The sequence below is a fragment of the Carica papaya genome, chromosome 4 (genome assembly GCF_054855325.1).
Source record: "Carica papaya isolate Zhongbai chromosome 4, ASM5485532v1, whole genome shotgun sequence".
NCBI lineage: Eukaryota > Viridiplantae > Streptophyta > Magnoliopsida > Brassicales > Caricaceae > Carica > Carica papaya.
Genome location: NC_142312.1, coordinates 2,213,335 through 2,238,788, shown reverse-complemented (window position 1 = coordinate 2,238,788; position 25,454 = coordinate 2,213,335). Strand labels below are relative to the sequence as shown.

The following is a 25,454-nucleotide window of genomic DNA, read 5'->3' as shown; positions in this document are numbered from 1 at the left end:
CACTGGAGACCTAAATCACATCCGTGAGTGCAGTTTTTCTTCTCTTTCTTTTCATTTCTCTGCGCTTTAACCCTTTAACATGTTTTTTATGCAGATTAGGCAAAAACAACCACGACCCATGAGGAAGGAACGACGGAGCTCAGCTAAGCCGCCACACTAGAGACCAAAAAATGCTTTAGTAAGTTGTATTCGGTTTTTGTTCACTTCGTTTTCCTCCCTTTCAACCGTATAACTTGTTTTCGATGCAAGGTGACCGAAAAACCCACAAACCACGAGAAAGGAATGGCAGAGCCTAGCTGAGCCACCGCACTAGAGACTGAAATACACTGGTAAGCCTTAATTTTTCCCCTTTTTCCATCGATAGACACCCTTAATCATGATTTAAACAAGTGTTTATGAAGAACTAGTTTAAAACGACCTAACTGAGAGGAGGAACCTCCAGAGAAAGGGGACCCAACAGTGGAGCATGGCAGTGCCACTACGCCAAAAACCTAATCCGACCCCCCCGGTGAGATTTTTTTGTCCTTTTGGCAGTTTTTTTTGCATATTTTCACTTTTTTTTTCGTAAGCTGTAATTTTAGCAGAAAATCCAAGAAATTTAGGAACTGAAAAATCATTGGAAAACGTAGTGAAAAAGACGATGTTCTGGACATTGACTTAAAGTAAGAATCCCTCACCCATTTTTCCTATTCGGTAAAATTTAAGATAAACGGATAAATAAATGGAAAATTTAGTTAATATGCGGTCCTCTAAGTGACTAAAGTATAGGTTGCCAATAGAGCAAGTAACTGGTCAGTTTACATCTATTTGAGTTTTAATTGCAATAAATATCTCTACTATTATTTATTATGCTATTTTGTTCACTGTACTATTTATTTTGATATATTTGTTCTGAATTCTACAGCGAACGTGGTAAGATCTCTTTATACATTTTGTCCTATTATTCAATTGTGCGTTTAATAGATTTGTATTAGTATGATGCATGTTTATTTCATGTACTTACCCTAAAATGTGAATTCATTATTCACGTGGTTGGGATACAGATGACGTGTCTCTTAGGGTTAAATAACAAATAAAAGAAATCATATGCATAATTAATAGTGTCAAATAAAAAGCGCTTACCGGGTGTCTTGGAAAGAAGTGTACAGACTTGCTGCATAGGATAAACCTTACTATGGACATTACTCTCAGTCGAACGAGATTGAAAAGTTTCATACTAAAAGGGGTTGAGAATTATTTTTAATTACGCTCATATCGAACGGTATATTAAGGTAGTTGTGTGTTTTGGCGCCTATTATCGGACGGAGTATAAGGATGATCGTTTAATTATAGAATGAATGCTCGTGTTCACGTGTAGTGGAGGGACCCTTATGGGCCCCTAAGCGGCACCGGTAGTCAAGGTAAAATGATAAAGATGAATGAGATAGGAATTCAATTTGGAAAAATAATGAAACGTTAAGTATTATATGTCATTGGAATACGCGTTGTAGGATACTATCCTGATATTTACCTCAATAAATAATATTTAAGAACGTACGGGTGAGTTAAGAAAATTAACATTTTTAGTTAAACGGATTTTATTAAAAATGAGCTTAATTTGTTGTTTTACGATTTCTACAAATATTTGATTTCCATATCAATGGTAAGACATTGATATTTTTACTGAGTTAGTGTAATTCAACTTCTATTATTAACCATTTCAGATCAAGACGACCAAGATGCGAATCCAGAACAACAAGAAAACTAGTTAGAAGATTGACTCTTCGTTTCTCCAGTTTCGAGCGGATGTTGATCACATTTATTTTCTTTATTATTCTTTTTCATTTATGTCTTCCAAAGACATTCTTATAACCCTATTAAGTATTTTAAATAAACTGTGCAAGGAATGTGAGAATAAACTCTAAATTACTTCTGCTAAATTATAAATTTTAGTATTGTGCTATTCCACTATTTCTAGGTTACAATGTAAGAATCCTTAGGGGCCTGAACTTTTAGATAAAATTAAAAATTTTAATTTGAATAAAAATTTGATCAAATTTATCTTATACTCACATAAAAAGAAAAAAATATTATAGATAAATAGTTTGAATTATTATATTATATTAAAATAAACAACTATTAAAAATATGCTTCTTAATTGATTTTAATTATATATTAAAATTTTTAACTATTGTACATATTAATGGAAAGGCCTTCTAATTATTAGATTTATTTTAATATCTATTGAAAATTAACATGAATAAAATGTAGAATTTAGTAATTATGTTTACGAACTAAGCATTTTTCTGATCTGCATGTATAGTAAAAAGCTAAAGGGCTCATCATGTTCTTGCTAAAGACGACAAACAGCTGTAATTGCTATGTAACGAATGAGGGGTCTTATTCTTTTTTTTCTGTTTGTACCCACATAATTCAATAACACTACTATGCTTTCTTAGTTTCTCTCTTTCGGGTTAAAAATTCTTAAACAAATTATTTGACTGAGAAATACTATCTTTAAAATTTTCTTCTTTTTTTTTTTTAATAATAAAAACAAACTGTAGTAATTTTTTAAACCCTAAAAAGAAAGTAGAATTTGAAATCAATAACAATTTAGGAATTATTAGAGCAAATTCTTGACTTAATTATGAGGACTTCAAACTATAACAATCAACTAAGCATGCATATTTATAGTCGCATACAAATTGTCATCATCTGTACACTGAGCAAGAAAACAGACCAATTTCAATTTCCTGGTTTTCTTCTTCTTCTTCCTCTTCTTCTTGTTTGTTCTTTCTATGTTTCCTTTCTCAGAGAACATAATCAAACCTTAAAAACCAGCCACCACTATCAGCTGGATGATAAAAACCAATAACATCGAGATTCTGTAAAACTAACAGTACACATTTGATTACATTACACTCTTCTCTTTTGAGCCGAGTGCAGAACCAAATTCATCTTGAAAACCTATTATTGTCTTCTCCTTCCTATTCAAGTCCAGCTAAACGCAATTGGACTACCAACAGTCCGTTTCCCATCTGACCATTCTAGTCGACCGAAGGAGTTGGTATTAGAAGCCATGGAGCTTGCACTGAAGGTGACGGTGTATGTTTTCTTCTCGTTCACTTCCCCGAACTGTAAAGTCGGCGGCTCGACGGAGATCTTGACAGCTGTCGTTTCCGATGACATTGAAACTTTGTACGTTCCTGGTGAGCCTACGTTTGTAAGAGTTCGCGTGTATTTGAACACGCTAGTGCCACCACTGCCCATCCGCGTCGGGTCGATGTTGACTGCGAATGATGGGTAATTAAGGTCATTCACACTGTATTTCCTGCTCGCGTCACATGTGAATTGTCTTCTTGCTACGCTGTTGATCTGTGATTCTGTGTAATTCAATGCGCAGAGAAAGCCAAGATAGTCATCGGCGGCGAGATCGTAGACCAGTCCTGGGTTTAACGCCGCCAGAGGATCGACGTGTCCGGCGCCGTGGTCGAATGGAGTAGACGGTTTCCCGGTGGCGATGTCTTGAATGCTGTTCCCGTTCTTGTAGACTATGTAGGCGGTGGTCATGAGGGCTGACCTGATTGCCGCCGGGCTCCAATCTGGGTGAGCGCCTTTGACCAGAGCTGCGAGGCCGCTCACGTGAGGACACGACATGGAGGTGCCGGAAATAATATTGAACTCCACGCGCCGATCGTCCGTTGCCAACCCTGTGGGTCCCACAGATCCCGACCATCCTGCTAAGATGTTGACTCCTGGTGCGATCAAGTCCGGCTTCAGAATTTCCGGCGTGATTGAGTTGGGTCCTCTCGAGCTAAAGGCAGCCACCACCGGCGACGGCTCAATCCCCACTTTGGTCCCTTCAAAGAGAATTGTGACGGTTGGGTTATGATCTGACATTAAATACTTTCTAACTGCGTCGCCGGATTTTTGACCCACTGCCGTCGCCGGCAATAAGTGGGCGTCCGCCACTAGCTCTTCACCGTTTGCTGCAGTATTGGCTAAAACCATCCCGGTGCCACCTGCGGCTTTGACGACAAGTCCTTTTTGAACTCTAGCGTTAACTCCTCGATCGCATAAGACAATTTTTCCGGCTACTTTCTCTGGAATCAAAGTACCCATCATGCACAGGTTCCCATTTGTCGCATTGCTCGCGTTGCCGGCGTAAATAAATGGCAACAGCTTTCCGGGCAGAGACATGCCTTTGTAAAGGGACACGCCGGAGTAGTTTTGGCCATTGCCGAGACTTACAAACGCCGGGAAATCACGATCCAGTGTGCCTGCACCTACGGTTGTGATCCATGGCGCCACGTTCGATAAACTGTACGGGCTCGGACCAGCATTCCCGGCAGAGCAAGAAACCAGGATCCCTTTCTCCATCGCCGCAAAAGCTCCAATCGCCACACTGTCCCTGTAATAATCAGACATGCCTCCACCAAGCGACATGGATAAAACATGAACGTTATCCTCGATGGCCTTGTCCATGGCGGCCAATATATCGGAGCTGAAACAACCACCCAGCCAGCAGACCTTGTAAACCGCGACCCTTGCGCGCGTCGCCATCCCACGCGCCGCCCCTTCAGCGTACCCGAATAGGCTGGCTCCGGATACCGCCGACCCGCCGACGGTCGTCGACGTGTGGGTACCATGACCGTCGTCATCTCTCGGTGACCTCGACTCCTTGGATTCATCAATCGGGCCCATCGTGGCCTCGTAACCTCTGGCGAAGAACCTTGCACCGATCAATTTCCTGTTACAATTCGAGGCACTGAAGTTGGTGCCTGACTCGCACGCGCCTTTCCAGGTACGTGGTATAGGATCAAGTCCTGTGTCATCAAAGCTCTTGCTCTCAGGCCATACACCAGTATCCAACACGCCAATAATCACTTCACTCACTGAGTTGGACTCGGGAAACGCATCGGCGTTATCTCCAAGTCCAAGGAACTGAGGGGTCCGAGTCGTGTGCAACTCGTACTTCAATTCAGGCAGGACGGAGAGAATACCAGGCTGAACCTCAAGCAATCGCGCTTCTTCCGAGGTTAACCGAGTTGAAAATCCATGGATCACGTTGTCGTACGTGTAGAGCATCTCGGCTGAGCCGGAAACCGATTTGAGTGACGAGTCATACCAGTGCGACTGGTGGGTGAAACTCTCCGGCATCTGGGATTTCGCCATGTGTACTATGTAAGTCGTCCTCTTGCTTCCATTACTCCCCTCCGCCTCCACCGCCGCCGCATCGAACACGTTGCAGAGACCCAGAAGAAGAACAACTAATACATTAATCATAACAGAGACATTAACCCATTTCTCCATTTTTTTTTTCTCTCTGTTCTTCACTCCCTCCGAGTTAAGCGAGGAAGAGACCCAGAGAAGACGAACCAGGAAGATTGTTAAATAGAGAAGATGGAAGAGTGTGAAAGAGAGAAGAGAAAGAAAAGTGGGGACGGTGGGGAGTTGTCAGGTTCCTTGAATGATTGCTTTGAGACAAAAAGACGAGAAATTATATAGTAATTACAATTTAAAGAAAGCTGATTTTTTAGCCTTGAACAAACATGTGACACTCCAGCTTTTATCCATAAATACCAGATCTTCTCACTCACACAGTCCCTTCATTTTCCCCCACTGTTATCTTATTTGCTTTATCTTTTTCAGTTTTCCTTTATCAGATAAAAGAAAAGCATTACAGAACCAGACAACCAGTAAACCCACAAGCCCCATTACATACCCTTTATTGGGTATATATATTTTTATCATTAATTTTTCTTTTAAGAGTTGCTGGCACCATTAAAATGTTTTATTTTTTTGAAGAAAACAAATTATTGATTTTTACAGGTTCTGGTTCACGGGTGCGTGTCCCTTAGCGTATTATTCTTGCTTTGTTTATTAATTTCCATGTTTTACTTTTAAATTAATTTCAATTTTCCAGTAACGGGTGACTCGCCATTATAATTCACTGAATCACTAACATTAACGTGTTAGCTATTTGGAGGTTTACCTGCCAACTAACCTTTCCCTTCTCCAAATAAACGTACCAAAACGACTTCACGGGGCGACTTTCAGACTCCGCGTTTTATTTTCTTCATATGCTCTTATATCCATTAATTAAATAATAAAATTTTTAAAACTATAATATACATGATTTGAATTTTTAATTTTTTTTTTATAAAACGCATAATTTCATTTAAAACAAAACTGCAAAACTAGCTTAGACAATAAATTTTGTATTATAAGATATTTGACTAAAAACCCTCTTGCGCGTCAATACACTGATCAATATTAAATTATCAGTCCAGCTGCTTGTTAAATTTTGGAGTAGCGTGTCATCTCTGAGTTTTTTGGGGGTGTGGGCCGGGGTTCACGTGCACCCTTTGAGCGGTTCTGATTAATTTATTATTAACCGTCCGATTTTAAAACTTTTTTTTATCAAACGTTTTGTCCCTGTCTCGCCAAAATATGACCTCGAGTCAAGATCGGCCGTATCAACCGTTCAACATTATTTTCCTAGTTGTGTCTGGTTCACACTATTAAAGACTATGCTTTGATTTGGTGAGCTCGAGTAAGTGAACTTAACTCACCGCACTTTCTATCTTAAATAATAATTTTTTTTTATCAATATATTTATAATAATAAGTTATTATTAAGTATTAAATATATAAAATAAATAAATATTTAATTAAATTATTTATTATCGTAAATTGAAACTCTAGATATGCTGTTCGATATTATCTCTCAATAATTTTAGGCGTCCACGTCTAAGATTAAGATAGACTTTATTTGGACGATTTCATAATTCTTTTTTGGGTCAAGTTTTTAAATTTGATGTACGCAATCTGCCTCTAACAAAATTCGGGCATATGCATCTTCTTTTTTATATTAAAATAATGGGAATTGATCCCATTAATTTTTTTTTAAAAAAAAATAATATGTCATGTATGTAATTTAAATTAATTAAAATAAAATATTTAGAGCTTTAATTATGATAATTTGAATTATCTTCTCGAGAATAATTATTATAATACCAGTACAATGACCGAACACTTTCCAAACCACTTGATTTGATGACCGTGCATTTAATGAGCCATGGTGATCTTAACAATCGTATCAATATTTTTTACGTTTGATTTTATTTTTATTTTTTAAAAAAAAATTAGTTATTTAGTATATAAAATGAATCATTAGGTGAATTGCACCTTTGTCTATTAATAAATAAATAATAATAAAATATATAATTTGAACTAGCTATAAAATTAGTGTAAAATTAAATTTCATTTTAAGTTCCGTGTTGGTACTCCTCTTTGAAAGCACCTCCTTTTTAGTTTGGGAATTAAATATTGTAGTAAAATGTGAGTCTTGTAAAAGTCAAATAATAATAATTGAATAAATTAAAACATCAATTACTACTCACTCCGTATATATTATTATTTAAATGTTAATATTTACTTATTGAATATATATTATCTAATTAAATATATTAATTTTTTACTTTTAAAAAAGAGTTTAAACTCTACAAATAAATTGATAGGAGAATATTGTAATTTAACTTTTTTTTATGGGTAAGTGCGTTTTTTTTTAAATTACTTTCTACACATGAAATCTAAAATTTAATTTTATCCAAATCGTCACATGCTGTGACTATGGAATTAAAAAACAAAAAATTAAAATGTGGTGTTTAAAATCCCACTCGAAATTATAATTAACGGACGTATATTAAAACTATATAATCACATGGTTTGATTATATGTATATTAATTAATTAATTAGTTAATTAATCACTCTGTTAAATGGTCAACCTCGCAGTTTAATTAATTAAATTCCCAAAGTATCTCCTGTAGGATGGGGACAAAATTGCAACAGCCAGTTTCTTTCACGAATGTAGACCAGATAGTCTCCTGCATGTGCACCCCTTCATAAGTTTATTTATTTATTTATTTATCTATTATTATTATTATTATTATTATTATTATTTATTTTTTCATTTCCAGCCTACTCTAACCACCTTGTCTTTTACTTCTCTTTATTATCTTTGTTAACTTTGTAACGGTCCCGAAAATTTAAAATGAAATGTGTATTAAAAATATCAAATGCGAGGGCCGTCCCCATACCCCGTCCGGTATGGGCGCCAAAACTATAAACCTCATTACTCCGTCCGGTATGAGGGTGAAACGGGCCGTCCTCATACCCCGTCCGGTATGGGCGCAAAAACACATAAGGTCTCCATACCCCGTCCGGTATGAGAGACCACAATCCTGGTGGGGTTCCCTACGGACCCGGTCCGTCCACCATCTCCCAAGATATCCAGTCAGGCTGACCACATTATACAATTATCAATTTACATAATCTTTCATTCTCCTTTTCCTCAGTCAGCATCATCAATTTACATACAAACAAGCAAACAGTAAATTATGCCAAACAAGACAACATACAGCATCGGTTTCTCAGTCATTCAACCCATAATCAATAAAACAGTAAAATATGCACGCGAAACAATGAAATGAAAACATCAGACCTCATACTGCATTTAAAACTGTAAAATACGCTAAATAATAGTTAACTGACAAACACACTAGACTCGGGCTCCATTAGCGACCTTAAGCAATTTTACACATTCGTTGATTCAAGAAATACCGTTTTATCATTATTGAACCTTAATACCGTGATAGGAAATAGGGTGAGGGGTCCTTACTCGTTTCGGGGTCCGAACACGGCTTCACAGTGCGCCTACAGACTGTCCCTAATTTTCCCTGAATTTTTTTCGGGGAACTGAAACGCACTACTGGTACCTGCACGTGTTCCAAAAAATCCCAAATTAGGCCCAGGGCCCCTTTTTGGCCAATATCGCAATTTCGGCACGGCGGCGATTCGCCTCGAGTTGGCTGTTTTCGGTCATTTCCAGCCGAATTCGGCCACACTTGCATCGGTCCTTGCGATAAAACAACCCTAGGGCCCTCGGGGGGCCAAAAAATTACGGAAAACCGAAGCTTACCGGCGGCGGTGCTCTCGGGTGCGGCGGCTCTCCGGTGAGGTTCGTGTTTTGGTGATTCGGCTCCGATCAACCTGTAGAGAAAAGAATGGTGATCACGGTGATATAAAAATTGCATCAAACGGAGGCCGGGAAGGGCCTCATCGGAGGCAAAAACTAAGGAGGGGCGCGGCGGCGCCGCTGGGTTTCAGCCGTGTTTTCTGGCCGTTTGGCCGGGATTTTGGCTCCGATTTGGCCACAGGAGAAATCAGCGTGGAAAAACGAGTCAGGGGTATGAAATTTACCTCGATCGGCGGTCGAAAATCTCCCCGTTGCGGCGGCGGGTGGCGGCGGCCGGCTTCTCCGGCGTCTGGTTCGTCTTCTCCGGCGAGGGCAGGCGGCTAGGGTTTTTGTGGTCAGGTGTGGGGGTTCTATTTATACCCTTTTGCCTTTTGATCTCAGCCGTCCATTTTGATTTAATCTGGGCCGTCCGTGCGATTGCATCTGGGCCGTCCGTGCGCACGCTTGATCTAGGCCGTCCGATCTCGCGTACGCGGATCGCCAACGTGGCCCGTCCCCGGTCGACGTGGTCTTGCCACGTGGTAGGTCCTGGTTGGCCATGACTGCTGACTGGGTCTGCTGACGTGGCTGCTGACGTGGCACGCTTTTTTTTTTCTTAATAAAAATATTTAATAATAATAAAATAACAAATTTTTCGGGCGTTACAAACTTTCTTATGGTAAGTAACGAAAATATAAACGAATGCCTTCGTGAATTTTTTAGATCGATTTTTTTTTTTTAAAAAAAACTTATATCATAATATATAATAATTTTAATATAAATAATATTATATCATAATACATAATAATAGTAAAAAGAGTTTTATTGGTTATAAAAAAATATCTAGGGTTTAGATTTCATTCTTTTAGGAAGAGAGCTTGTCACCTTTTATTTTCGGAATAATATGTTATTAAAATTACGACGAAAATTTAAGAAATTAAAAATTTTTTGATAAGTTTAAAAAATATGAAAATAATTTATTTACTGAATAAAATAGATAATGTTATGAAGAAAATAAAATTCAAATAATATTTACATTTTTATACTTCAAGAAAATATAATTTTGTATCAACTTTTGTAAATTAAGAACATATAAATTTTTTAGTAGAAAATAGGTCATTTACATAAAATATTAAGAATATATATATATCTTTGTATCATATATACATCTTGTAATAACTGGAAAAAAAAAGAAAAAAAAAAGAGAAAAAGGGAGGGAAAGGAAAGAAAGAAAAAAAAAAAAAAAAAAAAAGAGAAGGGAGAGAACAGGGAGGAAAAAGAAAAAAAAAGAAAAGAGGAAACAGAGAAGAGAGAGAACGAGTGAGGGAAAAGAAGGATCGAGAAATAGAGAGAGAGGAGCCGAAGTGGAGAGGAACGAGAAGGGAGAGACCAGGGAGGAAAAAGAAAAAGAAAAGAGAAAGCAGATAAGAGAGAGAGCGGGGAGGGAAAAGAAGGTTCGAGAAAGAGAGAGAGAGAGAGAGGAGCCGAAGCGGAGAGGAATGAGAAGGGAGAGAGAAGAAGAAAGAGGACGGTGACGGTGCGATCAGCGGGAGAAAGGAAGATGGAAATGGGATGTACGGTAATTTTAAGTTTCCTTTTAGTGAATGTGTATTTGAACACTTGCCGTAGGTGGAGGAGTTGGTAGGAGTGTGAGTGGAGGTGTGCGGAGGAGACCACGGAAGGAGGAAGAAGAAGAAGTGTGGTGTGGGAGAGAGGCCTGTGAGGGAGAGGTGAGGTCGTGTATGAGAGGGGGCGCATGGGGGAGATTAGGCCGCGGGATGAGATGAAGGAAGGAGTGCGGTGTGTGTGAGGGTGGTCTGTGAGGGAGAGGAGATGTGGTGTGTGAGCAGGGCCATATGGAGGAGGCTGGGTCGCAGGTGGAGAGAAATGAAGGACTACGATGTGTGTGAGTGCGGTCGGTGAGAGAGAGGAGATGTTGTGCATGAACGGGGGCGTATGGAGGAGGCTAGGCCGCGGGAGGAGAGAAATGAAGGAGTACGGTGTGTGCGAGTGCGATCGGTGAGAGAGAGGAGATGTTGTGCGTGAATAGGGGTGTATGGAGGAGGCTAGGCCGCGGGAGGAGGGAAGGGAAGGAGTGCGGTGTGTGTGAGTGGGGGCTGTGAAGGAGAGGAGTTGGTGAGTGTGAATGGAGGTCTATAGAGGGGGGTCGCGAGAGGAGAGAAAGGGAGATGTGTGGTGTGTGAGTGAGGTTCGTAAGAGGGAGGGGATGTTGTGTGTGAGCACGAATGGAGGTTTGCGAAGGGGATCACAGGAGAAGAGAGAGGTGATTTCAGGATTTGAGAGTGGAGTATATAGAGTAGGTCGTGGAGGGGGAGATAATAAGAGATTTGGCGAGTGAGGTGGATATGGGTAAGGGGCAGTAGTATGTGTGGATGTAGAAGATTTGGGAGGAGAAAAGAGAGGTTGTAGACCAAGGGAATGTAGTGTCGGAATAGAGGTGTGGGGGTTCTCTGTGTAGGGAGAGGGGATGAGTGGTGTAGCTGTGTGGTGTGAGAGCATAAGCTGTATATGGGTTGGTATAGCTGCTATAAATGTGAGAGTTGGCAAGGGAACGTTACAGGTGTGAGTGTGTGAAGTGTTAGTGCATGTCTTATGCACGAACAAGATGACATTGTGTTGAGTTGGTAGCATTAGGGGATGCCAATATTGGTTGTCGCTACCTAGAAAAAGTATGTTGATCGCCGATAGTGGTGATAGTCGGGGGACTTTGACGAGAAAGGGTGTTTGGTCGCCAATATTAGTGACAGAAAAGAATAGTATTTGGGTGGGTGCGTGGCCTATTAAGGGTCGAGGGTTAGACGGTTTGTTAGTGGTTGCTGATACTGGTGACGGGTGGGAATGGTATCTGTGTGTGTGTGTGGCCTATTAGGGATCGAGAGATAGGCAGTTTATTGGTGGTCACTTATACTGGTGACGGGTGGGAATGGTCTCTGCGTGTGTGTGTGGTCTATTAGGGATCGAGAGGTAGACGATTTATTGGTGAGCAGTGATACTGATGACAGGAAAGAATGGGGTTTGGGTGTGTGCGTGGCCTATTAGGGGTCGAGGGATAGGCAGTTTACTGGTGATCGCTGATACTGGTGACGGGTGAGAATAGTATCTGTGTGTGTGTGTGGCCTATTAGGGGTCGAGAGAGGCGGTTTATTGGTGATCGCCGATACTGATGACGAGTGAGTGTATTGGTACGGTTAGGGGACGTCGAGGGGCGGTCACAATTAACATGCATTATCTTCTAAATTACCAAGGGTAGGTATTAGGTTAAGTAGGTGGAGTACATATAGGATCTCTGAGTTCCCTATTATTGTATATGATGTATGTAACTTAATTTTTACTGTATTGAGTTATATATACTCACTCTGTATCATTTACAGATGGAGTAGGGATGGAGTCGGGATCGCAGTTGCTGATTTTCGAGTCTAGCAGATAAAGGAACCGGGCAATATTGTTTTTGTCATTTGGCATGATTGAGTATGTAATAACTAGTAGTAGTATAGATGGTGGGTCTGCTGTGAGTTTGTAAAATTATCTTTCACTATGATATTTCATGTAGGGTTGCAGATTTATTGTGATTTTGAGTAATAGATTTGCGGTAAGATTTTTATGTTTGTGGTAGATTTGGAATGACGCTTTCGTGTGTGAGCGCGGAATTATCTTAGATTATGCCCTTAAAAAAAAAAACAGGGCGTTACACATCTCCCTCTCTCTATATATATACATATGTGTGTGTATGTGTCTGTGTGTGTTTACTTTGTATCCACTATTTGTGCACCTTATATAATCATGCACGAACAGCATAAATTGATTTTTCACGAAAATCATTACCTTATACATCTTTTTCACATTTGATATAAATGTCTACATTTATTTCTATTGCATCATAATATATAATAATTTTATTCTAAATAATAATCAAAATTTAGAATTCCAATTTTAAATTAAGATTTAAATAACAGCTTAAATAAAACTCATTAGTAATGCTTTCTCCAATTAAATATATAATTATAGTAAATATTGTAACAACTGATTCTAAAAATTAGGCCCGAGATAATTATAATAATAATAATAATAAATTAAAGCAATTTAAATTTAATTTTTTATGAATTTTTGGAAGAAAAATTTATTTTGGATACATTTAAAAATATTTTTAAAAATCAGTGTCAAAATAGAAATAATAGAGGACATATTTAAAACAAATTCTAAAGAATCAAGATAAAAATAAAATTAATGAAACTTAGGTCACGTGGACCGTCACATCAGCAGCATGACAGGTCGCCGTTCCCAGGCGTGGCAGACACGTGGGCACGCGTTCATACGGGAAGTCACGCTGGCGCCGCGTGCCAGCAGATCCAACGATCCAAATCTACTCCTGCGCATACGGACAATCCAAATATGTTTCTTCTTCAAATGCGATTGAACGACTAGATTTGATTAAATCGTGCTGTCCAAATTAATTCTTCAAATAAGAACAATCCAACGATGGAAAGTTGGCCACATGTCCTCGAACGGACGGTTCAGATTTAATGAAGAGAAGTATTTAAACTCCTCTTTCAAAAGAAACCTTAACCTTAGCCACCAGAGAGGAGGTCAAAGAAGAAGAAGAGGGGCGGTTGGAAGCGAACCAATCATCAGAGAAGAAGACTGGTTGCCGTCATTACCGCACTAAAGCAACCACCGATGTCGGAAAGGTATTTTTTTTCCCCTTCTCATTTGGAATTCAATTCTAAACCTACCCACACCTATATCGGAGCCAAAAGATCAGGGGGTAAGCCGAAAACAGTGAGCAAAGCTTGACCGAGCCGCCACGACCGCGACCCAAAATTCATTCGATAAGCCCTTTTCTATTTTTTCGTTTCCTTTGATTCTTTGACCTTTGTGTTCCTCATCTCTTTCTAGTGCAGGCTAACCGAAGAGAAGCCCCAACTGCGAGAGATGAACGGCGGAGTCGTCGCACTGGAAAACTCCTCTGCTAGAATAGTCTCAATTGTTTCGCTTTTTGGGCCGCCAAAGGATCTAACACTATTTTGTTATAGGTTTCCATACAAAACCAGCCAAAACATGCCGAAACAGCCCATGCAGAGAGGAAACATTGTTGTGGGCGGCATAACGGGCACCATAGCACGGCGGCACTGTCGTGCCAAAACCTTAAACTGACTAGAAAAATTTTAAAATGCTCATTTTGGCTTTTCTGGGGTATTTTGGAAAATATAACGCGTGTTTTTTATTTCTGCAGAAAAAACCCAAGAAATCCGAAGAATCACCAAGAGGTGTAGTGAAAAAGACAGTGTTTCGAACACCGACTCATGGTCCCTCATTATTTTCTTATGTTACAGTAAATTAAAGTTTAATAACTAATAACAGTGTGTTTTATAAAAAATTAAAAATTCTTAAATTAATTATATAGGTCACCAGTGGAGGCATAACCAATCACTGTAAAATTGTCCTAACTGTGTTATTCATTTACTCATATACTTCTTAAATTGTCATTGTTTATTGATTTTAATCGCTTTTTCGTTCATTGATTGTTTGGCTTGTATTCTCATCTATTGACGGATTCAAAGTAAATGCTTTAGTAATATTTTTTTTTTATTTTTCTATTGTCTATTTGCATGCCTTACTATCAATATATAAATATGAAATGTTGGTATACAATTAGTGACTGGTTGATGATGTGGATATATGTATGAAGGATTTATTGGGTACCCTAGGGAAAGGTGTACGGACCCGATGCATAAGAAAAATCCTACCATAAATATTATCTCAGTCGAACAGGGCTGAGAAGTCTCATACCGGAAGAGGTTGGGAGGTATATTTCACCCTCTTACCGGACGGGGTATTGAGGCGGTGGTATGTTTGATGCCCATTACCAAACGGGATATGGGAACAATCAATTAATTGATAAACTAGATATTGGGTTCGCGTGTGTAGGGAACCCCTACGGACCCCCAAAGGTACTAGTAAGTGGATAAGAAGGTAAGTTTACTGTTATTGTTCATTTAAATGTGTAATAAAGTGCTATCTTGTTTATTATCTTCATAGGTCGATTTTAAAACTCATAAAGGTGAGTATGAAAATAATATTCTTTTATGTTAAATGAATTTATTTAAAAAGAGATGATAGTTTCATTGGTTGTTTTACGATTTTTACTAACCTTTGATTTTCTATATCAGTGTTAAGCATGATATTCTTACTGAGTTAGTGTAGTTCATTTTTCTTACTTAACCATTTTAGATCAAGAAGACGAAGATCTAGATCTTAAACAGTAAGAAGATTATGAATAAAAGTTGTCTCCTGCATCCTTCAGAATTGCCCAACGGAGGTTAACCCTATATAATTTTTAATTATATATATATTTTATTTATTTTGTTATTAGAACTTCCTTAAATGGATACTCTCATAGCCTTATTGGGCATTCTGATTTATTGTGTAAGAAATGTAAACCCTAAATTTTTAATTACTTCCGCTATTATAATATATATTCATTTTTTTAAAGTTTTGAGCCTTTATAGTTGGTATCAGAGTCGCGTTCCTCGGTTCCTCGAAATTATTCCTTGCATAAAGATTAGAATCATTCAGTATAACTTGACGCTCAACCATTTCATGTGAAATGTATGTACAAAAATATAAGGGAGGAAGACTCCCACTAAATAGACCAGCCCGAGATGGGTCACTTCGAGAGGATGTTGATCGGCTTTTCAAGATGCTGGAGAGATTTATCTCTACCAGTAAGCGCAGGAAGAGAGAAGGGAGTTGCCACCCTCCACTACTGCCACAGTATGAGCCATCCCTGCAATGAGATGATCCAGTGCCACCTTGATACAACCCTGCTCCTCTACCTTATCATTTGGCACCGCCACAATACAATTCGGTACCCCCATCATATAATCAGGTGCTACCACAAGGTCACCTGATCCCTCTCCAGCATAATCCAGTCCCTCTTTAATAGGACTCAGTTCTGCCCATAATGGACCCAGGCTATATTGAGAGGTACAAGAAATTTAACTCATCTACTTTTGTAAGAGCATCAACTTTCGAAGAAATCGAGTATTAGTTAGTTGAGATAGAGAAGACTTTTATAACTATTGGGGTGGTCCCTAAATAGAATGTTATACTTGCTACCTACATGCTCGTGGGTGAGGTAGGTCGCTAGTGGTAATTGAAGCAGGTGATCCTGCCCATTCCAGTCACTTGGAAATAATTCCTAACAGCTTTTAATACAGAGTACCTCCTAGAGCATCTTCGGCATTTGAAATAGATAGAGTTTGCACACCTTGTCCAAAGTGAGATGACGGTGTTTGAGTATGCCTGAAAATTCCTGGAATTGGACAGATATTCTCCTAAAAGCATGATGGAAGAAGGCAGAAAGACAAAAAAAGTTTGAGTGGGGCCTCCGTCCTGAGATCAGACAATAACTATATATATTCGAGCTCAACACCTACTCAGCAATTCTGGTCAAAACATAGCTGATAGAGAGAAACCTTCGCATCTTTGCTCAAGTAGTGGATAATTCCATACCCCCAATTCCACATTCCAGGCCAGCACCTACTGCATTGATTCAGCAGGACAAGAAACCTAGGCCCGCGACTCAAGTTCCTCCTCAGGTCTCGGCAACAGCACGCAACAGGACTTGCATACACTGTGGTAAGGATCATGGAGACCGACCTTGTTATCGCCTCAACATAGAAGTACTCAACAAAACACGAGAGAGTGCTCGTAGAATCATAATCAACCAGACTTCTAATCCAGACAAACCCTATACCCTCACCCAATAGGATGTTGAAGCCAATCCGGAAGTGAGACATGATATATACACTATCTATAATCACCTTGCACATGTTTTAATTAATACTAATGCTTCTCATTCTTTTATTTTATATATTTTTGCAAAATATTTGAATGTGTTACCTGAGAACCTTGATTCTATATTGTTTGTGTCTACACCTAAGAATAAGACACTATTAGGGAATGTCATATACAAATCTTGTATCGTAAAAATAACAAGTAGAAAATTGTGTATACTTGATAGTACTAGACATGGAGAATTTTGATATAATTATGGGGATGAATTGGTTAGTGGCGTATCACGCCACTATAAATTGTTTTTATAAAAAGCTTATATTCAATCTTTATAATGAAGAGTTCTTCACAAATTAGTAAAAGTTTAACATATTATTCCCTCATGGTAACTGCATTGTTTATATGATATTTTAACTCAGTTGTTCTTCATACATTAGGTAAGCCTAAAAAAAAATTTGCATTCAAGAGATTTCTGTGGTTCGAAAATTTTTGGATGTATTTTCTGATGAACTACCAGAACTACTAGTGGATAGATAAGTTGAATTTACTATAAATCTTCAGTCTGACACCACACCCATAAATTAAATTTTTGAGAAAAAATAAATTAGGGACGAAATTGAAACTAATTATGGGGAAAATAGATGCAATTATGAATAAAAGGGGTGTTTTTGAAAGAAAATTTGAAAATAGAGATGAAATCACACACAAAAAAATATGACCACGTGGACGGCTACATCAGCAGCCACGATGAACCAGAACATGCCACATGGCATAGATGCTGACACCAGCTCCACGCAGAAGGCCACGCGGGCGATCTGCGTGCTTGGACGATCCGACGGTCCAGATCGTATTCCGCGCGCACGGATGACTTAGATATGTTTTCCATTCAGGCGTGATCGAACAATCAGATTCAATCCGATCGTGTAGACCAGATTTATTCCCTGAATAAGAAGGATCTAATGGAGGGGAGAGGGTTACGTGTCTCCGCACAGACGACCCAAATTGACTGGGGAAGGGTGTTTAAACATCGCATTCTAGGGAACCTTAACCCTAGCCGCACTAGTCCTCATCGGAAAAGAAGAAGAAATGTGACCGAAAAAAAAAACCAACCGCCATCGCCGCCGCACTAAAGCCACCACTGATTCCAAAACAGGTAATTTTTCCTCATTCCCACTTGAAATTCGATCTCAAGTCTCCCTATGCTCATTTCAAAGCTAAAAGGTCGAAGGGTGAGCCAAAAATTGCGCGTAAAGCTCAGCTGAGCCACCGCGGCCAAAATTCAAAACCCTCTCTGATGACCTCCTTTCCGTTTCCCATTTCGCGTTATTTTTTTACCATCATTTTTACCGTCCTTTTCTGGTGTAGGTTAGCCAAAAAGGGACCCCAGTTGCGAAGGAGGACCGGTAGAGCCACCGCACACGGAGACCCCACATCGGTAGGTTTCAGTTTTTTTGCCTTTTTGGGCCAACCAAGGCCGCCTAACTCATTTTTCGCAGGTTTAGGTATAAAGCTTGCCAAAATCGATCAAAATTGGCCAGACCAAGGCGAATTGTTGTTGTGGGCGACGGAGCCAATGCCGGAGCACGACGGTGTCGCATGCCAAAACCCTAAATTTGGTCCAAAAGGTTTTAAAATATCTATTTTGGTCTTTTGGGATATTTTTAGGTATGTGATGGGTGTTTTAATTTTCGCAAAAAAAATTCAAGAAACCCGGAGACTGCCAGGAGGTGTAGTGGAATGTATGGTACTTTGGACACCGATACAATATAAGAATCTCTCACCCTTTTTCCTGTGACGATAAATTGAAGCTTCGTAATTAATAATACTATGTTTTATAAAAATTAAAAAAAGTAAAAAAAATTACAGGTCACTAGTGGAGTCAGAACCAATTAGCTCATATTTGCCATAGTTTACTGTTTATTTTCTCTTATACTACTTAAAATATTCACTATTATATTGTGTTCATTAAATTGCTAGTTTTAATTATTTTTTTGGTTATTTAGTTCATCTAACTGCATAGCCCTCATTTATTGATCCTATTTACAATAAATGTCTCAATCGTGTTTTTTGATGTACGTATCGCCTATTTGCATGACTTGCTGTTGATTTATAAATATGAGATATTGATGTGTAATTTGTAATTGGTTAATGGTGTGAATATATATATGAAAAACTTACTGGGTACCATTGGAGAGGGTGGACGAACCTGGTACATAATAAACCCTATTATGGGTATTACCTCAGTCGGACGGTGCTGAGAAGTCTCATACCGAAAGAATTTAAAAGATGTGGTTCATCCTCATATCAGACAGGGTATCAAGGCTATAATATGTTTGATGTCCATTACCGGATGGAGTATGAGGATGGTCGATTAATTAAAAAAATTGGATATAGGATTCACACGTAGGGAGACATCCCTATGGACCCCATGGGTTGAGTAAATAGGTGAAAAGAAAAGTTATTTTTCTTGTCATTTGTATATGAAATTATAATGTTATTTAAGTTATTGTCCTCATATGTCAATTTTGAAAACTTGTAACGGTAATTATGGAATAAACGGTTTTATGTTAAATGAATTTATTTAAGAAATCAAATTGTTTCATTAGTTATTTTTATAATTTTTACTAACCTTCAATTTTTTGTGTCAGTGATTAGTGTGATATTTTTACTGGGTAGTATAGTTCATCCCCTTATTTAACTATTTCGGATCAAGAAGACGAAGATCCAGACTCTTAACTGTTGGACTGTTACGAGTAAAGATTACCCCGCAGACCCCTTCAAAGTTGTCAGTAGAGGTTAAACTCATAGGATTTTAATTTTATTTATGTTTCTGTTATTTTAACTGTAATACCCCAAAATAAGATTTTAATGTAGTTTAAAATTAATATATATATATATTTTTTTTTAATTTTTCTAATTTAATTTAGAGTAAAAATGAAGTAAAAATTGAAGGATGATGAAATTGAAAACAATTTTGGGGAAAAGAGATGGAAATTTGGGTTCTAGAGGTATTTTTGAAAGAAAAATAAAAAACCGATGGTCAAACTGTAATTTAAGAAAGTTTAGCCACGTCAGATGCCTAGTCAGCAGGCTTGATGAATCAGGATGCGCCGCGTGGCAGCGGACGCTGACGTGATTCCATGCGGGTGATCCGCGTGCCCGCGATCGAACGGTCCAGATCCGTTCCAACGCGCACGGACGGTCCAAATGCGTTCCCTCCCCAAACATAATCGGAAAGTCAGATTTGAACGCGATCGGAGGGTCCTGATTAGATTGCGATGGACGGTCCAGATTGCATCGCGATGAAGGGTACAGATTTATTCTATATTTAATCGTGATTGGACGATTTAGATCAAACGCGATGAATCGCCTCAATCAAAAGTCGACGGATATAAATAACCCCCATCCACACCAAACCCTAATTGTCAGACCCCTTCATCAGAGAAAAAGATTCGGTCGCCGGGAAGGAGACCTCCACCACCTGCTGCCGCATCGGAGCCCTTTTCGACCGCTAAAAGAGGTAAAAAAAAAAATTCGGAATTCAATTCTAAATACACTCATGGCCAAATCAGAGTAAAAGGACCGACCAATTAACTGAAAAATGCAGACGAAGTCTAGCGGCGTCGCGACGAAAAATTTCATAAAACACCTCCGATGAGGCCCTTCCCGATTCCCATTCTATATAATTTTTCCACCGTTGTAATCATCGTGTCCTTCTCTACAGGTTGACCGGAGTAAAATACTCAACCGCAGCGTGAGCTGGAGGAGCCGCCGCATCGAAGCGCCCCGCCACCGGTAAGTTTCGATTTTTTGGGTTTTTTGGGCCAACTGAAGCCCCTTAATGTATTTTCTCGCATGGATTGATGCAAAATTGGTTGAAAAAAACTGACTCAAGGCGGACTGCTGTCGTTGGAGCACGTCGGAGCCACCGTGCTGGAATTTTTGAAATTGGCCAAGTGGGCCCTGAGACTGATTTTGGGTTTGTTTGGGATATTTGTAGGTACTATTAGTGCACTTTAATTCTCGAAAAAAAAAATTCAATGAACTCAGGAACCGCCCATAGGCCTAGTCAAACAGTGTAGCTTTTCAGATATCGAATTGAGTAAGGATCCCCACTCTATTCCATATCATAGAACTTAAGGTCTAAATAAATAATAATATAATATTTTGTGTGAAATTAGAAAATGTGCATAATTAATTACGGATTGCTCATATCGGACGAGGTATGGGGACGTCCCACTTCACCCTCATACCGGACGAGGTATTGAGATTTGGTAAGTTGACGTTCATACCGGATGGGGTATGGGGATAGCTCAGAATTGAGAATGTTAAATGAAATGGCTCACGTGTAGCGGGGACATCCCTATGAACCTCCATAGATACCAGCAGGCTGGTAAAAAAAAAGTGATAGTTATTGTGGATTTATTGATGATGGGTATAGATTTATAATGTGTGCTACAATTGCTGATTATACATGGAATCATTATCTGTATATTATTATTGTCTGTATAAATTATTTTTACGAATCTCACTACAGTAAGTGAATGGTAAATTATTTTTATGATCATTAAATGAATTTACCAAATTTAGTACTCCATTAGTATTTTTTGATTTTATACCAACATTTACTTATGTGTTGGTGATATATTGTAATATCTTTACTGGGTTAGTGTAGTTCATATCTTATTTAACCATTTCATATCAAGAAAACCAGGTTCCAGAGCCCGATCCGCAAGAGAATTGTGAGTAGATGCTAGTTTTTTTTGTTTTCTGTTCATTTCCTTATTTCTTGTATTTCTTTCAAAAGAGTGAATTCCATAACACTGTTTGGTACTTTATGTTATTGTGTAAAAAATGTAAACCTTGAACTCTTATTACGCTTCCACACTTAATTTATCACTTTTTTTTTTATATTTACGAGATCTCTACATTAACTCTTTTTATGGACATTTTTGTAGCCCTATTGGGCATATCAAATTACTATATAAGGAATGTAAATCTTAAGTATTATTTGCTTCCGCTATTTTAATAAATATTCATTTCCTTAAGATTTTGGGTCTTTAAATTACTATTATTGTTCATTTAAATGTGTAATAAAGTGTTATCTTGTTTATTATCTTTATAGGTCAGTTTTTAAAACTTATAAAAGTGAGTATGAAAATAATGTTTTTTTTATATTAAATGAATTTATTTAAAAAGAGATAATGACTCCATTGGTTGTTTTACGATTTTTTCAAAATTTAATTTTTTATATCGGTGTTAAGCGTGATATTCTTACTGGGGTATTATAGCTCATCCACTTTATTTAACCATTTCATATCAGGAAGATAAGATACAGATCCTGAATAACAAGAAAGTTATGAATAAAAGTTGTTTTTCGCATCCCATCAAAGTTGTCTAGCGAAAGTTAACTCTATAAGATTTTTAGTTATATTTTTTTTATTTATTCCGTTATTGAAACTTCCTTAAATGAATATTTTTGTAATTTCATTGGGCATCCTGATTTATTGTTTAAGAAATGTAAAAACTCTTAATTGCTTCCGCCATTATAATATATATTTATTTCCTTCAAATTTTGGGCATTTATACAAATTTTGTGTATCATAATAAATACATATGTATAACACTAGTAATAATGCAGCTTTCACTGAATTTTCCAATTTAATTGGAAAAAAAAAACCAAATTATTTAATTTCTTAAATATTTATAGTTTTAGTATGCAATTTATGCGTATGTAATATTATTGCCGCTAAAATCAAAGATATATCTGTCCTCCTGCACTATATATATATATATTTATTATTAAAATCTTATAGCAATAAACTTGCCATTCTGTTTTATTCTCGTGTTCAATTATTGAACAGCAATAAACAAATAATTTTGTGTCATGGGGGCAATATTGTAGCATATGCTTATGAATCTTATACGGGAGCTAATTGAAATATTTGTATTCATAAATTTGTCTTTTTCGAATTCAACTTTCTAGATTAGTTTAGGTGTAGATATTCTTTTATGGATCCATGAATAAATCAATATATATATATATATATATAAAAACTGATTTGATTTTTTTAAAATATTTTTGTAATAAATTTTTGCATATCTGGAACTAAATCACATCCCATATGTACTAAACAAAGTAAATTGAAACGGTATTTTATAAGTGGGTAATTATCTTGAATATATTAATTATTTTTTTAATAATTTTTTATTTATAATAAATTTATAAACAGAATTAAAACGCATAAAAAACTCATCATCAATCATAAAAAAGTAAAATTAAAGATTTTTATTTGATTAAAAATAAATTAGAAATATAAGAATCAAATATTTACAATGACATAAAAATCAGAGATTTACGAAAAAAAAATTTATTTTGATGCTTAAAAAAATGCTTTATATATGGGTATTAGATTATTTAATTAATGTGTTGCTCAGTTGAAGGGAACAAAGCAAAGCAAAAGTTAAAGAGGAAAAGCAAATGATGAGGAAAGGAACCCCAAATACTGAAAACAATGGATGATTGCAATTGTGAGTGTAGGAATCTTCAATCTTTTGGCTATGCAGAATAGTTGAAAAAGTATATATAGTGTTCTCACCACTCAAGACAGTGAGATTATATGTTGTGTATATATATATATATAGATTCTCTCTCCACCATCAATCATCTTGGTTCCCATTCTATTTGATCTATATATTTGGATGTATATCTAATTTTATATTTACATATAAAATGGAATGTCAATTTTATTAATTTTTACACTATATTTATAACACTTGTATGTTTATATCTGTTTTAATTAAAAAGGATGATCGTGAAAATTTACTTTTAAATATATTAATGTGAAATTTAAATAATATGTTTTAAAAATCACTAAAATTAGCAGATTAAGTTATTATAATTATATATATCAAATTCAATACTAATTCGAATATACTCTATCGATAAATACACGTCGGAAGGTTAATTATAATATAAGATATTGAATAATTTTTTTTAGAGTAAGGAATGCATGCATTATTAGTTATGGAATATACATACTCTAATATCATTATAATGTAACACAAAAGATCTTAAAACGTATTAATTAAATGATAATAAACAGTAGTGATCCAATTAAATTAAGTGTAACAAATTTATTATATTTTTAAATAAAATAAAAATTATAGAACAGTTAGATTAAATTATATAGTCATAATGCAGTAGTTGTTCAACACTGGCTGGAATTCAACTTCCAATTGGAGAAAAAAATGCCAATCAAGTCAAACTTTGTCTTTGATCTAATCAATTAAATGTTGATCCTCTTACCAATCTCCCTCACATCACTCACCTGTCATTAATTTTCTTCTTTAGTCATACAACTGACTGCCCCTAATCAGTCATAGTTTGGAAAAATTGTTTTCTAAAAGAATATGTATGTGTATATATAGGTTTAAAGCACAAAAAATGAGAATATTACACGGAGGGGAGTCATGAATGGAACGAAAATCAAACTAAGAAAGCAGCAGCTGTTGACTATCATGGTCTTCACCGATTGGCTTCATCCGCGGGCGGTGGTGGTGCAGATTTAACGAACCAAATTTCTTTCCACGGTAACCAAAACGAACAAATTCCAAAGACTCGCGTGTAGGTAGATGACCAGAAATATAATTAGTGAGATTGTGTGGATCAATTAGCAAAATTCCTATTTATATCGATAAAACTTAAATTAATCTAATATTTAAACCTGTATGCAGTAATATAATTATACACGTTTAAATATCTCAATACATATGTGAATGGAATTTATGATTTTCAATTAATTGAGAAAAAAATTAGTGTGTGAAGCAAAAGTCAGATGTTATATACTGTAGTAATTAATTTAATAATTATTGCCACTACGTTGAGAACTAGTTTCAAATTTCAATTAATGCAACTACACAAGTGAATAATGATTATGGATGGACCAATACCTTCAAATTCCAGTTGGGTGTTAGAGAATTTTTTTTTTTTTCTCTCTCTCTAAAAAAAAATTGAAATAGAGCAATAGAAGAAACGTGAAGATGGATCCATCTGATCCGCCCTCCATGCTTTGAATTGCTGTTTATGTATGTGTCATTTGGCGGGGAGCAGAGCCGGCACATGATGCATGTCGCGTTGGAAATGCACTCCCAGCCCCACCGGGCCACCGTCACTGACTCATTACTAAAAACAATTTGAGATTGAGCTTTTCAAAGTTAGTGGTTATAAATCTAAAATTGATTATAAATTTGTTATACCAGTAATATTCTTAAATTTATAGCTTTTGAAGATTAATGCTTTTTTTTTTTTTTAATGAGATAATCATAAGCAATTGATATTGGGTCATTAACAAACCTCCTGATTTGCTCAAAGGCGCATTTTGGACTTTTATTTTTTACTTTTTTTTTTGTTAGATCAGACTGGACCCAGGATTAGGCGTTTGCTTATAATGGACCAGGTCGGGTGGAGTCTAATAAGATCAAACGTGTCTTATCCGTTTCTTTGGTTCAGTCCAATCCAACCCACTACTGTACCAACTCAGATCTGGACCGTTCAGTCACTAGTTGGACAGTGCCTGACACGCTCTGATTCGTGTTGAGCTAGGCCATAAAGCAAGCGGTTCAGTTCGTTTTTGGGCTT

At 37.1% G+C, this 25,454-nt stretch overlaps 1 protein-coding gene across 1 annotated transcript; it reads right to left on the bottom strand.

Moving 5' to 3' along the window:
* Positions 1–2,599: 2,599 nt before the first annotated feature.
* ARA12 (Subtilase family protein) lies at positions 2,600–5,524 on the bottom strand. The gene has a single exon (XM_022052202.2). The coding sequence runs from the start codon at positions 5,290–5,292 to the stop codon at positions 2,971–2,973; it is 2,322 nt and encodes a 773-aa protein (XP_021907894.2). The 5' UTR covers positions 5,293–5,524; the 3' UTR covers positions 2,600–2,970.
* Positions 5,525–25,454: the final 19,930 nt, after the last annotated feature.

Coding starts and splice junctions, on each gene's coding strand:
- ARA12 (XM_022052202.2), bottom strand. CDS start 5,292: ATGGAGAAATGGGTTAATGTCTCTGTTATGATTAATGTATTAGTTGTT.